The sequence below is a fragment of the Carcharhinus amblyrhynchos genome, chromosome 17, assembly GCF_965287045.1.
Source record: "Carcharhinus amblyrhynchos chromosome 17, sCarAmb.v2.hapA, whole genome shotgun sequence".
Lineage (NCBI taxonomy): Eukaryota > Metazoa > Chordata > Chondrichthyes > Carcharhiniformes > Carcharhinidae > Carcharhinus > Carcharhinus amblyrhynchos.
The window spans coordinates 46359796-46376385 of record NC_137340.1 but is presented as its reverse complement, the minus strand read 5'-3'; the positions used below and the strand labels follow the sequence as shown (position 1 = coordinate 46376385).

The 16590-nt window shown below is 46.4% G+C and overlaps 1 protein-coding gene across 2 annotated transcripts in view; it reads left to right on the top strand.

The window, feature by feature from the left end:
* Positions 1-16590, top strand: part of sema4gb (sema domain, immunoglobulin domain (Ig), transmembrane domain (TM) and short cytoplasmic domain, (semaphorin) 4Gb) — a 161894-nt gene that overhangs the window by 57861 nt on the left and 87443 nt on the right. Inside the window, exon 1 of one of the 2 annotated variants that reach the window (XM_080205894.1) lies at positions 8513-8615. The exons of the other annotated variant lie outside the window; for it this stretch is intronic. Within the exon in view, the coding sequence (XP_080062020.1) occupies positions 8522-8615 (94 nt within the window). The 5' untranslated portion in view covers positions 8513-8521. Of the gene's footprint in view, positions 1-8512; positions 8616-16590 lie in introns of those variants that run through there. 2 annotated transcript variants of the gene reach the window in all.

Here is a 16590-nt window from a genome sequence, read left to right as displayed (position 1 = left end):
ATATTGGCTGCTTAACTTGGATTCAGGGAGTCCAGCAGCCGTGAGACAGGTTGATGGCTTTGTGGTTTAAAATTGGCTTCTGGACATTCATGAGTAGAATTGCGCTCACAAATCTGCAACCATCGAAATTGAACATAGCAGGTTAAACCTGACTCTCAGAGGCTGTGTGGGGGGATTTTCCAGCCACGCTCAGCCCCCAGACTGGAAAATCCTGCCTCAGTTCAACAGACCTTTGCACGGTCCATATCCTGTGCGCGGGCGGGATGGGAAACTTCGGCTCTGGTTTTCCAGATTCCAACTTAGACAGCCAGTGGCCCCAGATTTGGGGATGTCTTAAAGCAATTTGCTGTTGGCACTGTCTTCGCGAAACAATATGAAATGTTCTGGACCCACACTGGAGCCTCAGCTGCTCACTTCAGGAAGAACATTTTCCCTTTGTTTAAATCGCGAGGCCACTGCAGATCCCGCTCGTGGCTGTTGGCACTGGGTGTTTTTCAGCCTTGCAACATCCAGAAAGAAAAGTCAATATCACTGCAGTGGGAGGCATGCAGTCCAGGAGTTGTAGCTTTGAATGGGTCACAAAACACCAGGTTCCAGCTATTGGCAGAATTCGTCCTGTAACCTTGTGGCAGATCATCGAGAAACAGTGATCATGACAACTGTCTCTTCAATCTTTTTTGCTGCTGCTTGTACCCGTACAATAATCTGCTGCTTGGTATATCATGTGTCTGTCTTGCATTGTCCTCCTGCACTTGCCTTTAAGCATTCTGTCATGTCAATCATCCAGTCTAGGTTGACCCTATTTCTGTTGCCCTCCAGGAGAGATTTCTATAACTTTTCAGCTCTGATAAAATGGCCAAAATAAGTTAAGTTTAAAGTTTATTTATTAGAATCACAAATAGGCTTACCTTAATCTTACACTGATGTTCCTGAAAATCCCCTAGTCGCCACACTCCGGTGCCTGTTCGGGTACACTGAGGGAGAATTTAGCATGGCCAGTGCACCTAACCAGCATATCTTTTGGACTGTGGGAGGAAACTGGAGCTCCTGGGAAAAGCCCATGCAGACATGGGGAGAACATGCCAACTCTGCACAGACATGGGGTGGCATGGTTGCACAGTGGTTAGCACTGCTGCCTCACAGTGCCAGGGATCTGGGTTTAATTTTGGCCTTGGGTTCACTATCTGTGTGGAGTCTGTACGTTCTCCCCACGTCTGTGCTCTGCTTTCCTTCCACAGACCAAAGATGTGCGGGTTAGGTGGATTGACTGTGCTAAATTGTCCCTTAGTGTCGGGGGAATTAGCAGGGTAAATATGTGGAGTTATGGGAATTGGGCTTGGGTGGGATTGTGGTCATTGCAGATTTGATGGGCCAAATGGCCTCCTTCTGCACTGTAGGGATTCTATGATTCTTCTCAATTACCCAAGGCTGGGATTGAGCCTGGGTCCCTGATGCTGTGAAGCAGCACATTAGCACATGTTGCAACATGCACATTTCAAGGCCATTATTTTCTTTCAGTATTTCTTATTGCTCTTGCAATTTCACACACTCCTTCATTTGTCTTGTGGTTTTGTATGGATTTTTTTTAGCATACATTGTAATATCTGCATTTCAAAGGTCTTTAGCTTCTTCTACAGATCTTTACTATTGTCCCGGTTTCTGCAGTGCACAGGGACATGGATAGAATGTAGTCTCGAATGAGTTTTTCCCTTGTCACAGGCTTGGGTTCATCTTCACAAAATTTCTGCTGGTTAATCTCTATCCAACTTCTAATTTCGACATCACAAACACCATCTTTCCATTATCCTTTGCCCTAAAAAGACAAACTTAACCTGTAGCACGTAATACCGCCTGCTTTAGTCTCTCTGACAGTAAATTTATTTCTGAAGAAGCATCAGGAGGGTTAATGGCACAAAACATATTCACCCTAAAACCATAAATGTGGACAATACCGCTAAGAATTAAAATTATCCCGAGATATCCAAGCATGGAGATCCTCCAACACAAATAGTAGGTTGACCCACATTAGGCACAGTCAACGTGGCAGCCACTATGCACAGAGCAAGCTCACACAAAGGGCAAAGGTTATAATGATGTTGCATTCCGCACAGAGTCTGATTTCCCATTTAAATTTGGGGAGTTTTGTAAGGGAGATGAATTTAGAGTCACAGAGGTTTACAGCATGGAAACAGGCCCTTCGGCCCAACTTGTCCATGACACCCTTTTTTTTTCAATGTTAAGCTAATCCCAATCGCCTGCGTTTGGCCCAAAGGATGGTAATGTGTGGTTAGCACTGCTGCCTCGCAGTGCCAGGGACGCAGGTTCAATTCTGGCCTTGGGTCACTGTCTGTGTGGAGTTTGCACATTCTCCTGTATCTGCGTGGGTTTCCTCTGGGTGCTCCAGTTTCCTCCCACACTCCAAAGATGTGCGGGTTAGGTGGATTGGCAATGCTAAGTTGCCCCTTAGTGCCAGGGGGACTAGCTAGGGTAAATGCATGTGGTTATGGGGATAGGGGCTGGGTGGGATTGTGATTGGCGCAGACTCAGTGGGTTGAATGACCTCTTTCTGCGCTGTAGGATTCAATGACTCTATCCCTCTATACCATCCCACCCATGTAACTGTCTAAATGCTTTTTAAAAGACAAAATTGTATCTGCCTTTACAAATACCTCAAGCAGCTCGTTCCACACACTCATAACCCTTGATGTGAAAAAATTGTCCCTCTGGACCTTTTTGTATCTCTCCCTCTCTCACCTTTTACGTATGCCCTCTGGTTTTACCTTTGGAAAAGTGTTGACTATCTAGCTGATCTGTGCCCCTCATTATTTTACAGACCTCTATAAGATCACCCCTCAGCCTCCTACGCTCCAGGGAAAAAAATTCCCAGTCTATCCAGCCTCTCCTTGTAACTCAATTTTGGCCAGCTTAGGCCCAGATTTTCGACCTTTGGCCCAGATTCATAAAAGAAGTCTCATTGTGTTCTGCCAGCGATGAGCCAAGAAACTATCATCAATTGTTGGAAAGACCCATCTGGCTCTCTAATGTTCCTTAGGGAAGGAAATCTGCCATCCTTACTTGGTCTGGCCTACTTGTGACTCCAAATCCACAGCAATGTGGTTGACTCTCAACTGACCTCTGAAGTGATCCAGCAGGCTTCTCAATTTGGGTAATTAGGGATGGATAGTAAGCGCTGGCCTTGCCAACGATGCCACATCCCATGAAAAGATACTTTTGGAAAGGAGCTGCTTAGGGTCCTCCAAATATTGTCTCACCAATGGGCACGGAAGCTGTCTTGTAGAATTGTTGGATATTCCAGTCTGAATTTAGTTTGAGGTGTGGGTTTGCTGGCTTCTCACAAGTGCAGAATTACGCCAGAAAGGGTGTGAGTCAAAGATTGGCTTGAATTTCCTCAGTGCTAATAGGATCCTTGAGGATTAATGTGGCAAAAGAATGTCCTTTGAGGCTTTACTGGAGCTGGAGCATAATTAGACTGAAGCAAAGTAGAATGAATGATCAAACACATGGTCAGGGAGCAAGGTTTTAAGCAGTGATTTATTTCCATCTTTTGCTCGCTCAGGTACAAGAGCAAAATTTGGGATTCCCATCTTAAAAAACAAATTAAGCGCTTGGTTAGAGATTTTTGGGAATTTGCAGATATCCTGCAGTACTGAAGACCGACCATAGAATCATAAAATTCCTACAGTACAGAAGGAGGCCATTTGGCCCATTGAGTCTGCGCCGGCCACAATCCCACCCAGCCCCTACATATCCCTACATATTTAGTCTAGCTAGACCCCCTGACACTAAGGGGCAATTTAGCATGGCCAATCAACCTAATGCACACATCTTTGGACTGTGGGAAAAAACCGGAGCACCCGGAGGAAACCCACACAGAGACAGGGAGAATGTACAAACTCCACACAGACAGTCGCCCAAGCGGGGAATCGAACCCACGTCCCCAGCGCTGTGAGGCAGTAGTGCTAACCACTGTGCTACCGTGCCGCTCACAAAGTGACTATCCTGAGAAACATTTTTCAGGGTGAATAAAATAAGGCTCCCGGGGAGCGGTGCAGATGTCAGAACCTCATTACCGTTTCCTTGGTGTCGATTTGGGCACTGCAGTTGTGATTTATTTATGAGCAGACGTGTAACAATCTGTCTTCAGCCTGTCAGACGAGGCTTCCAATGCTCTTTGTCTAAAGGGAAGAAGATTTGGAATGATTATTCATTAGAATGAAATCCCTCGAGCGTGCAAAGCCGTCAGCTTCTGTATTTACAGCTGTATTTGTTTTAATTTACATACCTGTCAATCCAACAGAGATTTCCCTCCCAGTTTGAAGGATGCTTTATTCTCCCTGAAGCAACACCTCGGGGTACTGGGGCTCAATAAGGGTTGATCACTGAAGGTGGAGTGGTTATTTAAGGAAGGAAGAAGTCCCATTTACATATGGAACCTTTCACAACCTGAGGAAGTCACAGGACGTTTTGGAACCAGTGAACGGCTTGGGAAATGTTTCCTCTGTCACTGTGTAGGCGACGATAATAACTCATTTGCAGGCAACCAGCTTGCACAGTTCGCAGTGAGATATCGGTGCTTGCAACAATAACAATCTGCAGATGCATCACCTTTGAAATAGTAAGATGTCACAAGATGCTTTGCAGGAACATCATCAAACCCAAATTTGAGACCACTCATTAATGGGATATTAGGCCAGAAGACCAAAAGCTTGGGCAAAAGGGTAAGGCTTCAAGCTGTGACTTAAAGGGAAGAGGAGAGGTGGAGAGGGAAGGAACACTCAAGAATTTAGGCATGGCCGCCAATGGTGAAGTGATTAAAATAGGAGGTATGAAGAGGCTAGAATGGGAGGATTGCAGAGATCTTGGTGAGCTGTAGGGCTGGAAGAGGTTACAGACATAGAAAGGAGCGAGGCCAGGGAGGGAATTGAAAATAAGGATGAGATTTTTAAAATTGAAGCACTGCTCAACTGGGTCCAGTAAGTGAGCCTGGGAGTGATCGGGTAACTGGATTTGGTGTGAGTTTGGAAATAGGTAGCAGAATTTGGGTTGATAATTGACAATGGTAATGGACGGTGGAAGATGGATGGTTGGCCAGAGGAGCATTAGAATAATGGACTGTGGAGGTAAGAAGGGAATGAATGAGGGTTTCAGTAATGGATGAGTGAGACAGGGGCAGAATTTTATGATTCTATGGTCGGTGTTCAGTACTGCAGGATATCTGCAAATTCCCAAAAGTCTGTAACCAAGCGCTGAATTTGTTTTTTTAAGACGGGAATCCCAAATTTTGCACTTGTACCTGAGCAAGCAAAGATAGAAATAAATCACTGCTTAAAACCTTGCTCCCTGACCATGTGTTTGATCATTCATTCTACTTTGCTTCAGTCTGAGTATGCTGCAGCTTCAGTAAAGCCTCAAAGGACATTCTTTTGCCATGTTAATCCTCAAGGATCCTATTAGCACTGAGTGAATTCAAGCCAATCTTTGACTCATACCCCTTCTGGCGTAATTCTGCACTTGTGAGAAGCTAGCAAACCCACACCTCAAATTAAATTCAGACTGGAGTTGGATGATGTTATGAAGGTTGAAAAATGCCATCGTTTTATTCGTTCATGGGATGTGGCTAACGTTTATTGCCCATCTCTAATTGCCCTGCTATACCATTTCAGAGGGCATTTAAGAGTCATCCACATTGCTATGGATCTGGAGTCGCATGTAGGCCAGATCAGCAAAGGGTGGCAGATTTCCTTTCCTAAATGGCATTAGTGAGCCAGATGGGTTTTTACAATTGACAATGGTTTCATGGTCATCTTTAGACTTCCAGATTTTTAAATTGAATTTAAATGTCAACAACTGCTGTGGCAGGATTTGAACCCAAGTCCCCAGAGTATTATCCTGGTTCTGTGGATTACTAGTTCAGTGACAACAATAGCAAGGGCAGCACGGTGGCACAGTGCTTAGCACTGCTGCCTCATAGCATTAGGGACCCAGGTTCTATTCCCGACTTGGGTCACTGTCTGTGCGGAGTGTGCACATTCTTCCCATGTCTGCATGGGTTTCCTCTGGACGCTCTGGTTTCCTCCCATACTGAAAGACGTGCTGGTTAGGTACATTGGCCGCAGAACCAGGATAATACTCTGGGGACCTGGGTTCAAATCCCGCCACAGCAGATGTTGACATTTAAATTCGGTTTAAAAATCTGGAAGTCTAATGATGACCATGAAACCATTGTCGATTGTAAAAACCCATCTGGTTCACTAAGTGAACCCGAACAGGCACCGGAATGTGGCAACCAGGGGATTTTCACAGTAGCTTCATTGCAGTGTTAATGTGCAACTACTTGTGACACTAATAAATAAATCTACTGTCTGCCGCTGCCTCCCTTCCCTCTTCATGTGGGTTGGATTTATAGTCAGAAGGTCATCTCAGGGTCAAGTACAAAGCAAAGAGCGTGGTTCAGCCCAGACAATTGGCAGGGAGAGGGGCAGAGTCTGTGGCGAGGGAGGGGGTTTGGGAGAGGGACTGAAGACAATGGCTTTGGGCTCTGGTATTTAGTTGAAGGAAATTTCCGCTCACCCAGAGAGAATGCTGCACAAGCAACCTGCCAGTTTGAGGCAGTGGAAGAGGTGGTGCGCAGGTGGACCTGGGGGTGAGCAGCGTATGTCTGAAACGGAGCCTACGTTTTCGAACGTTGTTGCCGAGGGGCAGCACGTAGATGACAAATAAGAGGTGGATGAAGATAAATCCTTGGGGGAATCCCAGAGGTAACCACGTGGGAGGAGGAAGATAAGCCATTGCAGGTGATTCTGTGGCTGCGATTTGGTTGATAAGAATGGAATGAGTACAGTCCTCCACAGCTCGATCACAGAGGCAAGACATTGAGGAGGATGGTGTGGTCTACTGTGTCAAAGGCAGACAGGTCATAGAATCCTACCGTGCAGAAGGAGGCCATTCAGCCCATTGAGTCTGTACCGACCACATCCCACCCAGCACCTTTCCCCACAACCCCATGCACTTATCCTAGCTAATCTCCCTCACATTAGGTGGCCAATCCACCTAACCTGCACATCTTTGGAATGTGAGAGAAAACCCACACAGATACGGGGAGAGCATGCAAACTCCGCACAGATAGTGACCCAAGCCGGGAATCGAACCTGGGTCCCTGTGGGCGCCCTCCCCCGCCCACTTCACTCAAGTGTCAGCCTGGATTTAGGTGCTTCAGTTGTGGAGTGGGGCTGAAAGCCACGTTTTACTGAGGTGAGAAGACGAAGCCAAGCGAACAATTCAGAAGCGTGTGTGTGCTCACCAGGGCTGAGGTATCTGGGAGCACCCTGTGTAATCCAGGGAAGTTGCAGCCAATTCCTGAATCTGTGTTGCCAACCTGGCTGATGCAATCTGCCTCAGCACAAACTCCGGGCAGTTTGAACTTCAACCCTTTTTCATAGAATCCCAACAGTGTAGAAGGAGGCCATTCGGTCTATTGAGTCTGCACCAAACACAATCCCACCCAGGCCCTATTCCCATAACCCCACATATTTACCCTGCTAATCCCCCGGACACTAGGGAAATTTAGCATGACCAATCAACCTAACCTGCACATCTTTTGGACTGTGGAAGGAAACTGGAGCACCTGGAGGAAACCCAGGCGGGCAGGGAGAGAACATGCAAAACTGCACGCAGACAATGACCCAAGGCTGGAATTGTATGCTATGGTACAATGGCACTGTGTAGCAAAACACACCAGCTGCCTGGTACAGTCAAATGTTTGTGCACGGCACGTGGGTTAATGATTACACTTTGTCCAAGGTGATGCTGGAATCATTGTTTACTTTAATAAAGCATCTGAACTCCTTCACAAATCTCACTCTCCCGAATCCAGGTCAAAAAACAAAACTCCCATTAACACTGAGCCATGACATGGATGATTGAAATGAGCAAAATTGTTCCAACTCTGCTGACAATGGCAGACCAGGAGGGGACATGAGCTTTAAGGAGGGTGTAAAGAGAGTTAGGTGAGCGAGCGAGAAAATGGCAGTTGGGATATAATGTGAGAATTGATGCACTTCACTAGAAAATAAAGAAAAGCAGATTAGATTTGAAATGGTGAGAGACTGGGAAATGTTAGTATGCAGAGTGACCTGCCTACCTGAATAACAATGTTAACATGCTGGTAAAACAGGAAAGCAAAGGGAATATTAGCCTTTAGTTAAAGCATATTTATTAGTGTTACAAGTAGGCTTACATTAACACTGCAATGGATTTTCTGTGAAAATCCCCTAGTCACCATACTCTGGCGTCTGTTCAGGTACACGGAGGGAGAATATTAGCATGGCCACTGCACCCAACTAGCAGGTCTTTTGGAGTGTGGGAGGAAATCGGAGCGCCTGGAGGAAACACATGCAGATATGGGGAGAACGTGCAGACTCCACACTGACAGTCACCCAAGCCAGGAATCGAACTCAGGCCCCTGGCACTGTGAGGCAGCAGTGCTAACCGCTCTGCCACCATGCCACTGCCACTCGCTCCAGTTTCTAATGCACATCCTGGTCTCTCCAAACTACATCCGTTCCACTACCTGATCATTGACTCTCCCCTGTCAGGTGAGTATTATTAAAAAGGGGTTGGAGGTGCAGTAATTTTATTGAAGAGAGAAAAGAGTTAATGCTGCTGAAATGAGCAGCAGGAGTAGGCCATTTGGCCCCTCAAGCCTGCTGCCCCATAAGACTGAGGCTGATCTGACCGTTACCTCAACTCCACATTCCGTCTACCCCCAATAATCTTTGACCCTTTTTCAGTCAAGAACCTTCTGCCTTCAAAATATTCAGTGACCCTGCCTTCACTGCTCCCTTTGGAAAAGACTTCCAAAGATTCTCATTGCTCTGAGATTAAAAAAAATCTTCTCATTTCCACCTTAAACGAGAGACCCCTTATTTTTAAAATAGTTCTGTCTCCCATGAGGGGAAACATCATTATAGCAGTCAGCCTGGATTTGATTTGAGAGCAATGGGCAGTGATTTTCAATTCAATGTTTTCCCATCATGGTAAAGATTATTATCGTGTTTCTATACTGAATATTACCATAACTGTGATAGTCAATCTTTCTCTCACCTCTTGCCTTTATCTTCCTCTCCGTGTCAACCTCTCATATGGCATAGTGAGTGTGTCACAATATTATCAGTATCAGATTGTCTTACAGATCAGAAATGGACTGAAATTCAGTCTGTTGTAATGGTTCAGGTCAGAAACCCCAAAATGTTTTATGAATCCTGCCTGAATCATAAGTTTTTTTTTAACATTGAATTTGGCTAAGATAAACATGAGACGTTTCACTTCAGTTATGATTCAAGTGACCCACTAGGGAGCTTTTATCAAACAAAGTTTATTTAAGAATATATGATGTGGAGATGCTGGTGTTGGACTGGGGTGGGCACAGTAAGAAGTCTCACTACACCAGGTTAAAGTCCAACAAATTTATATGGAATCACAAGCTTCCAGAGTGCTGCGCCTTCATCAGATGAGTCACCTGATGAAGGAGCAGTGTCTGAAAGCTCCTGATTCCAAATAAACCTGTTGGACTTTAACCTGGTGTTCTGAGGCTTGTTACTATATATAGTTAATATATATAGTAAGAAAATTAGCAACAACATTTATCAATTACAAACAAAAAACAGAACAACTTCTATAATGTATAACTCTTAATGAATATCTCCAATGTGTTCCAATTAAAACCAAAATCCAATAAACAAACCCCCTTAATCAGATTTACCACTGCGCAGGCTAAAGCTCACAATACTGGAATGTAGTTCCCTGGGTTGAACGCTGATTTCAAATGATCTTGAAAACTCAGAGCAGCTCGTAGATTTCAGCTCCCCAAAACACAGATTTTTTGCTGCAGGATGGCAAACAAGATGTACTTTCAGCTAACTGGCAAAACTTTTAACATAAAAACAGAGAGAGAGAGACTGCTTTCAGCTATGCTTTTAATACTGTAGTCAACACAAAACCAAAAACAACTCTTGTCACCTGACTGGCACACCGTTTTCTTTTCTCCTCCCACCAATGACACTACCTAAGGCAATGAGCATCATTTAAAAAAAAACCTTTCTTAAAGGGACACTAACATCATTCTGTCCAGGGTCCACACTGTGTAAGCTGCCTCTGCTTCGTAGATGCCGGTTAGATGCATTGGCCATGCTAAATTCTTCTTCAGTGTGCCTGAACAGGTGCTGGAGTGTGGCAACTTGCAGTGTTAATGCAAGCCTACTTGTGACACTAATAAATAAGCGTTAAACTTTCTGATTTAATTTGATTTATCATTTTTTACATATATTGGTATGTAGTGAAAAATATTGTTTCTTGCAAGCTATACATGCAAAGTATGCTATTCATAAAGTACATTGGGGAGTAGGAAAGGAGAGGATGCAGAATGTAGTGTTATAGTCAGAGCTAGGATGGAGAGAAAGATAACTTAATATAAGGTAGGTCCAATCAAAAGTCTGATGGCAGCAGGGAAGAAGCTGTTCTTGAGTTAGTTGGTACGTGTTTTTAGACTTTTGTATCTTTTTCCCAACAGAACAAGGCGGAAGAGAGAATGTCTGGGGTACTTGGGATCCTTGATTAAACTGGCTGCTGTTTTTTGCCAAGCAGTGGGAAGTGTAGGTAGAGTCAATGAATGCGAGGCTGGTTTGAGTGACGGACTGGGCTATGTTCACAACCCTTTGTATTTTCTTGCAATCTTGGGCAGAGCAGGAGCCATACCAAGCTGTGATACAGCCAGAAAGAATGTTTTCTATGATGCATCAGTAAAAATTGGTGAAAGTTGTAGCGGGCATGTCAAATTTCCTGAGCCTTTGATATTGCAAAGAATTCTCTGGAGCTTTCTTACTTGTTCTTTCCAAGATGCCCTCTTCTCCCCGCAGGTTTGCTTTGTTGAGTCTCGTCAAGAATGAGAGATGATGCATTAGGTGATACATTTTGATAGGAAGAATATTGATAGAAAATATAAAATAACAGTACAATTCTTAAAAGGGGTGCGGGAACAAAGGGACCTGGGTGAACATTGAAGATGGCAGGACAGGTAGAGAAAGCAGTTGATAAAACTTATAGTATTCTGGGCTTTATTAATAGGAGCATAGAGTACAAGAGCAAGGAGGTTATGCTGAACTTATACAAACATTAGTTAGATCTCAGCTGGAACATTTTGTACAGTTCTGGGTGCCACACAATAAAAAGGATAGGAATGCATTGGAGAGAGTGCAGAGGAGTTTTACAAGAATGGCTCAAGGGATGAGAAACTTCAGTTATCAGGATTGGAGAGGTTGGGACTATTCTCCTTGGAGAAAGGAAAGCTGAGAGGAGATTTGATAGAGATGTTTAAAATCATCTCTATCAAAGGGCTGAACAGAATAGATCGGGAGAAACTGTTCCCACTCGTAAAAGAATTAAGAACAAGAGGACACAGATTCAAAGTGATTTGCAAAAGAAGAAAATATGCCTTTTTCACATAGCGAGTGATTGGGGTCTGGAATGCCCTGCCTGGGAATGTGGTGGAGGCAGGTTCATCTGAGACACTCAAGAGGGCATGAGAAGATTACTTGAATAGAAACAATGTGCAGTAGTAAGGGGATAAAGCAGGGAAATGGCACTGTCATGATATTCTTTTGGATAGCCAGTGTAGGTATGATGGGCCAAATGCACTGTAACAATTCTGTGATTCTGTTTGCATTTATGTAGCACCTTTTACAACCACAAGTCATTCTGAAGCACTTGATATCTAATGAAGCCCTTTTGAGGTGTAGTCACAGTTGTAATATAGGAACTGCAGTGACCATTTTGTGTGGTAGTCACGAGCAACACTTATGTCCAATCTTCAACTGTAACTCATTCCCTCTCTGGTCATCAAAATTTTTGCATTCAGAAGGGGAAGGGGAGAGATCTCATAAAAAGCTATAAAATTCTGACAGGACTAGACAGGATAGATGCAGGAAGGATGCTCCCAATTGTGGGGGAGTCCAGAACTAGGGGTCACATCTAAGGAAATGGAGTAAACCTTTCAGGACTGAGACAAGGATACATTTCTTCACCCAGAGACCTGTAAGCCTATTAGAATCCAGTAGTGATGTGGAGATCCTGGTGTTGGACTGGGGTAAACACAGTAGGAAGTCTCACAACACCAGATTAATGACCAACAAGTTTATCTGATAGTAAACCCACAAGCTTTCGGACCGCTGTTCCTTTGTCAGGTGAGTGGAAACTTTTCATTCTCTTAGTGAAGGAACAGTGTTCCGAAAGCTTGTGGGTTTACTATCAAATAAACTTGTTGGACTTCAACCTAGTGTTGTGAGACTTCTTGCTGTGAGAAACCAGTACCACAGAAAGCTGGTGAGGCCAAAATATTATCACCAGAATTGAACCCGTGTCCCTGGCACTGTGAGGCAGCAGCGTTAACCACTGTCCATCTCTCGCCACGGGAATCGGAACGGGAGGGGGCGGACAATCGGAAGGTCTGTTGACCTCGGGCACGATTTTCCAGCCTCGGGCCGAGCGAGGCAGTAAAATCCCGCACTATGTGTTTTCAAGAAGGAGTTGGATATTGCGGAGGGGGTGGAAGGGGTCAAAGGATATGTGGGGGAAAATGGGATCAGACTATTGAGTTGGATGATCAGCCATGATCGGAATGAATGGCAGAGCAGGCTCGAAGGGCCGAATGGCCTCTCTCCTCTATTTTCTGTGTGCCGATGTCTCCTTTCAGCCGAGGTGACTTGCTGCTTTCCCTCTGTGACTTCCCAGTGACGGAACCAGCTGCAGAGTCAGTGACTGGAAGCATTTGCAGGTTTTTGATAAGGTTTATTATAACAAAGCTGTAACAATCAAAATATATTGACAGTTTTCTGCTGGTCTGCCCCGAGGGAATGATAAAGTGACCTTGAGTATGCAATAAAGCTGTCAGTTGTTAGCTCTGAGGCATTATAATATCATCCTATTCATATCTGCGATCCCTTGAGAAATATTGCTCATGGCTTGTAGTTGGCATTGGTACAAATGAGTATATTATTCCCTTGAGATTTCTGTAACTTTAAATGGAGATTGGATTGGTTTCATGTTTGGTCCCTGCATTGTGTAAATTAGGTCAGAGATTGAACTTTGTGGTGTAAGCCATTAGGAAGATTCTGGCATTATTCAGAGGTTTGGCAAAACAGAAGCTGCAGGTTGTAACGAATGGACAGCTCTGTTTGATGGTCAGAGAGCTGATTTCAGACCACTTTTCTTTGGACGCTAAAGGGAGGGACTGATTGGCTACACAATTTAAAGAATTGTAAAAGACAAGTTGGTGCTGTTAAACCCATCGGCATCTCTCTGAGCCCCATCACGTGTGTGTGTGTGTGTGGGTGGGTGGGTGTGTGTACTTGTTGGGGGGAGGGTGTCGGGCTTTGTCTGTGTGGAGTGTTTGTGTCGTGTACGGCATGAGTGTGTATGGAGTGAGTGTATGTATGATGTGTGGTGGGGGAGCGGTGGGGGGGGAAGTGGTGTTTGTGTGGTGTAATCTGTGTAAGTTTGTGTGAATGTATGGTGTATATATAATCCATGGTTTATATGCGTGTGTGGTTATGTATGGTGTGTGAGTGTGTGCATGTAGTTTGTGTGTCCCTCGTGTTTGGTTTCTGTGTACCTAGTTTGTGTGAGTGTGTATGTCTGATTTGTGCATGCACGTGCGTGTGTATGATTTGTGTGTGTGTGTGTATGGGGTGTGTGTGTGTGTGGGGAGAGAGTGTGTGTGTGTGTGTGTGTGTGGGGGGGGCAGTATGGGGGGAGTGTGTGTGTGTGTATGGGAGGAGTGTGTGTGCGTGTGAATGGGGGGAGTGTGTGTGCGTGTGTATGGGGGGAGTGTGTGTGTGTGTGTATGGGGGGAGTGTGTGTGCGTGTGTGTATGGGGGGAGTGTGTGTGCGTGTGTATGGGGGGAGTGTGTGTGCGTGTGAATGGGGGGAGTGTGTGTGCGTGTGTATGGGGGGAGTGTGTGTGCGTGTGTGTATGGGGGGAGTGTGTGTGCGTGTGTATGGGGGGAGTGTGTGTGCGTGTGTATGGGGGGAGTGTGTGTGCGTGTGAATGGGGGGAGTGTGTGTGTGTGTGTGTATGGGGGGAGTGTGTGTGCGTGTGTATGGGGGGAGTGTGTGTGCGTGTGAATGGGGGGAGTGTGTGTGCGTGTGTATGGGGGGAGTGTGTGTGTGTGTATGGGAGGAGTGTGTGTGCGTGTGAATGGGGGGAGTGTGTGTGCGTGTGAATGGGGGGAGTGTGTGTGTGTGTGTGTATGGGGGGAGTGTGTGTGCGTGTGTATGGGGGGAGTGTGTGTGCGTGTGAATGGGGGGAGTGTGTGTGCGTGTGAATGGGGGGAGTGTGTGTGTGTGTGTGTGTGGGGGGGAGAGTGTGTGTGTGTATGGGGAGAGTGAGTGTGTGTGTGTGTATGGGGGGAGTGTGTGTGTGTGTGAATGGGGGGAGTGTGTGTGCGTGTGAATGGGGGGAGTGTGTGTGTGTGTGTGTATGGGGGGAGTGTGTGTGCGTGTGAATGGGGGGAGTGTGTGTGCGTGTGTATGGGGGGAGTGTGTGTGTGTATGGGGGGAGTGAGTGTGTGTGTGTGTGAATGGGGGGAGTGTGTGTGCGTGTGAATGGGGGGAGTGTGTGTGTGTGTGTGTATGGGGGGAGTGTGTGTGCGTGTGAATGGGGGGAGTGTGTGTGCGTGTGTGTATGGGGGGAGTGTGTGTGTGTGTGAATGGGGGGAGTGTGTGTGCGTGTGAATGGGGGGAGTGTGTGTGTGTGTGTGTATGGGGGGAGTGTGTGTGCGTGTGAATGGGGGGAGTGTGTGTGCGTGTGAATGGGGGGAGTGTGTGTGTGTGTGAATGGGGGGAGTGTGTGTGTGTGTGTGTATGGGGGGAGTGTGTGCGTGTGTGTATGGGGGGAGTGTGTGTGCGTGTGAATGGGGGGAGTGTGTGTGTGTGTGTGTATGGGGGGAGTGTGTGTGCGTGTGAATGGGGGGAGTGTGTGTGCGTGTGAATGGGGGGAGTGTGTGTGCGTGTGAATGGGGGGAGTGTGTGTGCGTGTGAATGGGGGGAGTGTGTGTGCGTGTGAATGGGGGGAGTGTGTGTGTGTGTGTGTGGGGGAGAGTGTGTGTGTGTATGGGGGGAGTGAGTGTGTGTGTGTGTATGGGGGGAGTGTGTGTGTGTGTGAATGGGGGGAGTGTGTGTGCGTGTGAATGGGGGGAGTGTGTGTGTGTGTGTATGGGGGGAGTGTGTGTGCGTGTGAATGGGGGGAGTGTGTGTGCGTGTGAATGGGGGGAGTGTGTGTGTGTGTGTATGGGGGGAGTGTGTGTGTGTGTGAATGGGGGGAGTGTGTGTGCGTGTGAATGGGGGGAGTGTGTGTGCGTGTGAATGGGGGGAGTGTGTGTGCGTGTGAATGGGGGGAGTGTGTGTGCGTGTGTGTGTGTGGGGGAGAGTGTGTGTGTGTATGGGGGGAGTGTGTGTGTGTGTGTGGGGAGTGTGTGTGTGTATGGGGGAGTGTGTGTGTGTGTGGGGGAGTGTGTGTGTGTGTGGGGGAGTGTGTGTGTGTGTGGGGGAGTGTGTATGTGTGTATGGGGGAGTGTGTGTGTGTGTGTGTGGGGAGTGTGTGTGTGTGTGTGTGTGTGTGTGGGGGAGTGTGTGTGTGGGGGGGAGTGTGTGTGTGTGTGTGGGGAGTGTGTGTGTGTGTGTGTGTGTGTGTGGGAGAGTGTGTGTGTGGGGGGGAGTGTGTGTGTGTATGGGGGAGTGTGTGTGGGGGAGTGTGTGTGTGGGGGGGAGTGTGTGTGTGTATGGGGGCAGTGTGTGTGTGGGGAGTGTGTGTGTGTGTATGTATGGGGAGTGTGTGTGTGTATGTGGGTATGGTTTGTGACTGTGTATTTTTAAGCCTCCAAGCTGCCAGGTAAAGCTAGCTGTAGAACAGACATTTTGTGTAACCTTTGACATGGTACAAACATCACAAGTTGCCCTGTAGTTTCACAATGACTGGCAATGTGACTGAACCTATAGTCCAGACTCAGCTACTGAACTGTTCAGCATGGGAAGCAGCAATGGCCCAGGTCCAAATCCCAGTGGTCAGTGCTAACTCGATGGGCCAAGCGGTCTCTTTCTGCACTGTAGGGATTCAATGGAAAAAGAAAAAAACGTGCATTCCTGTAGAACTTTCCGGACTCTTGGCAGATGCTGCCTGACCTGCCGTGAATTTCTACAACTTTTCTCTTTGGCTTTCAGGATGCCTCAACATGCTTTTCAGAATTCCATGTTTATGTAATGTAAGACGCATGGCAGCCATTTTGTGCACAGCAAGCTCCCACAAACAGCAATGTGAGAATGACCAGACACTCTGATTGTCTGAAGTTGACTGGGGGATGAATATTGGCTGAGATAACTCACTGGCTCTGTTTTCGAATTGGACCATGGGATTATTTACATCCACCTGTACGGACAGATTGGGCCTAGGTTTAAGGTGGAAGCATAGAAAATCAGAGCAGGAGGAGGCCATTTGGCTCTTAGATCTTACATCGCCATTCC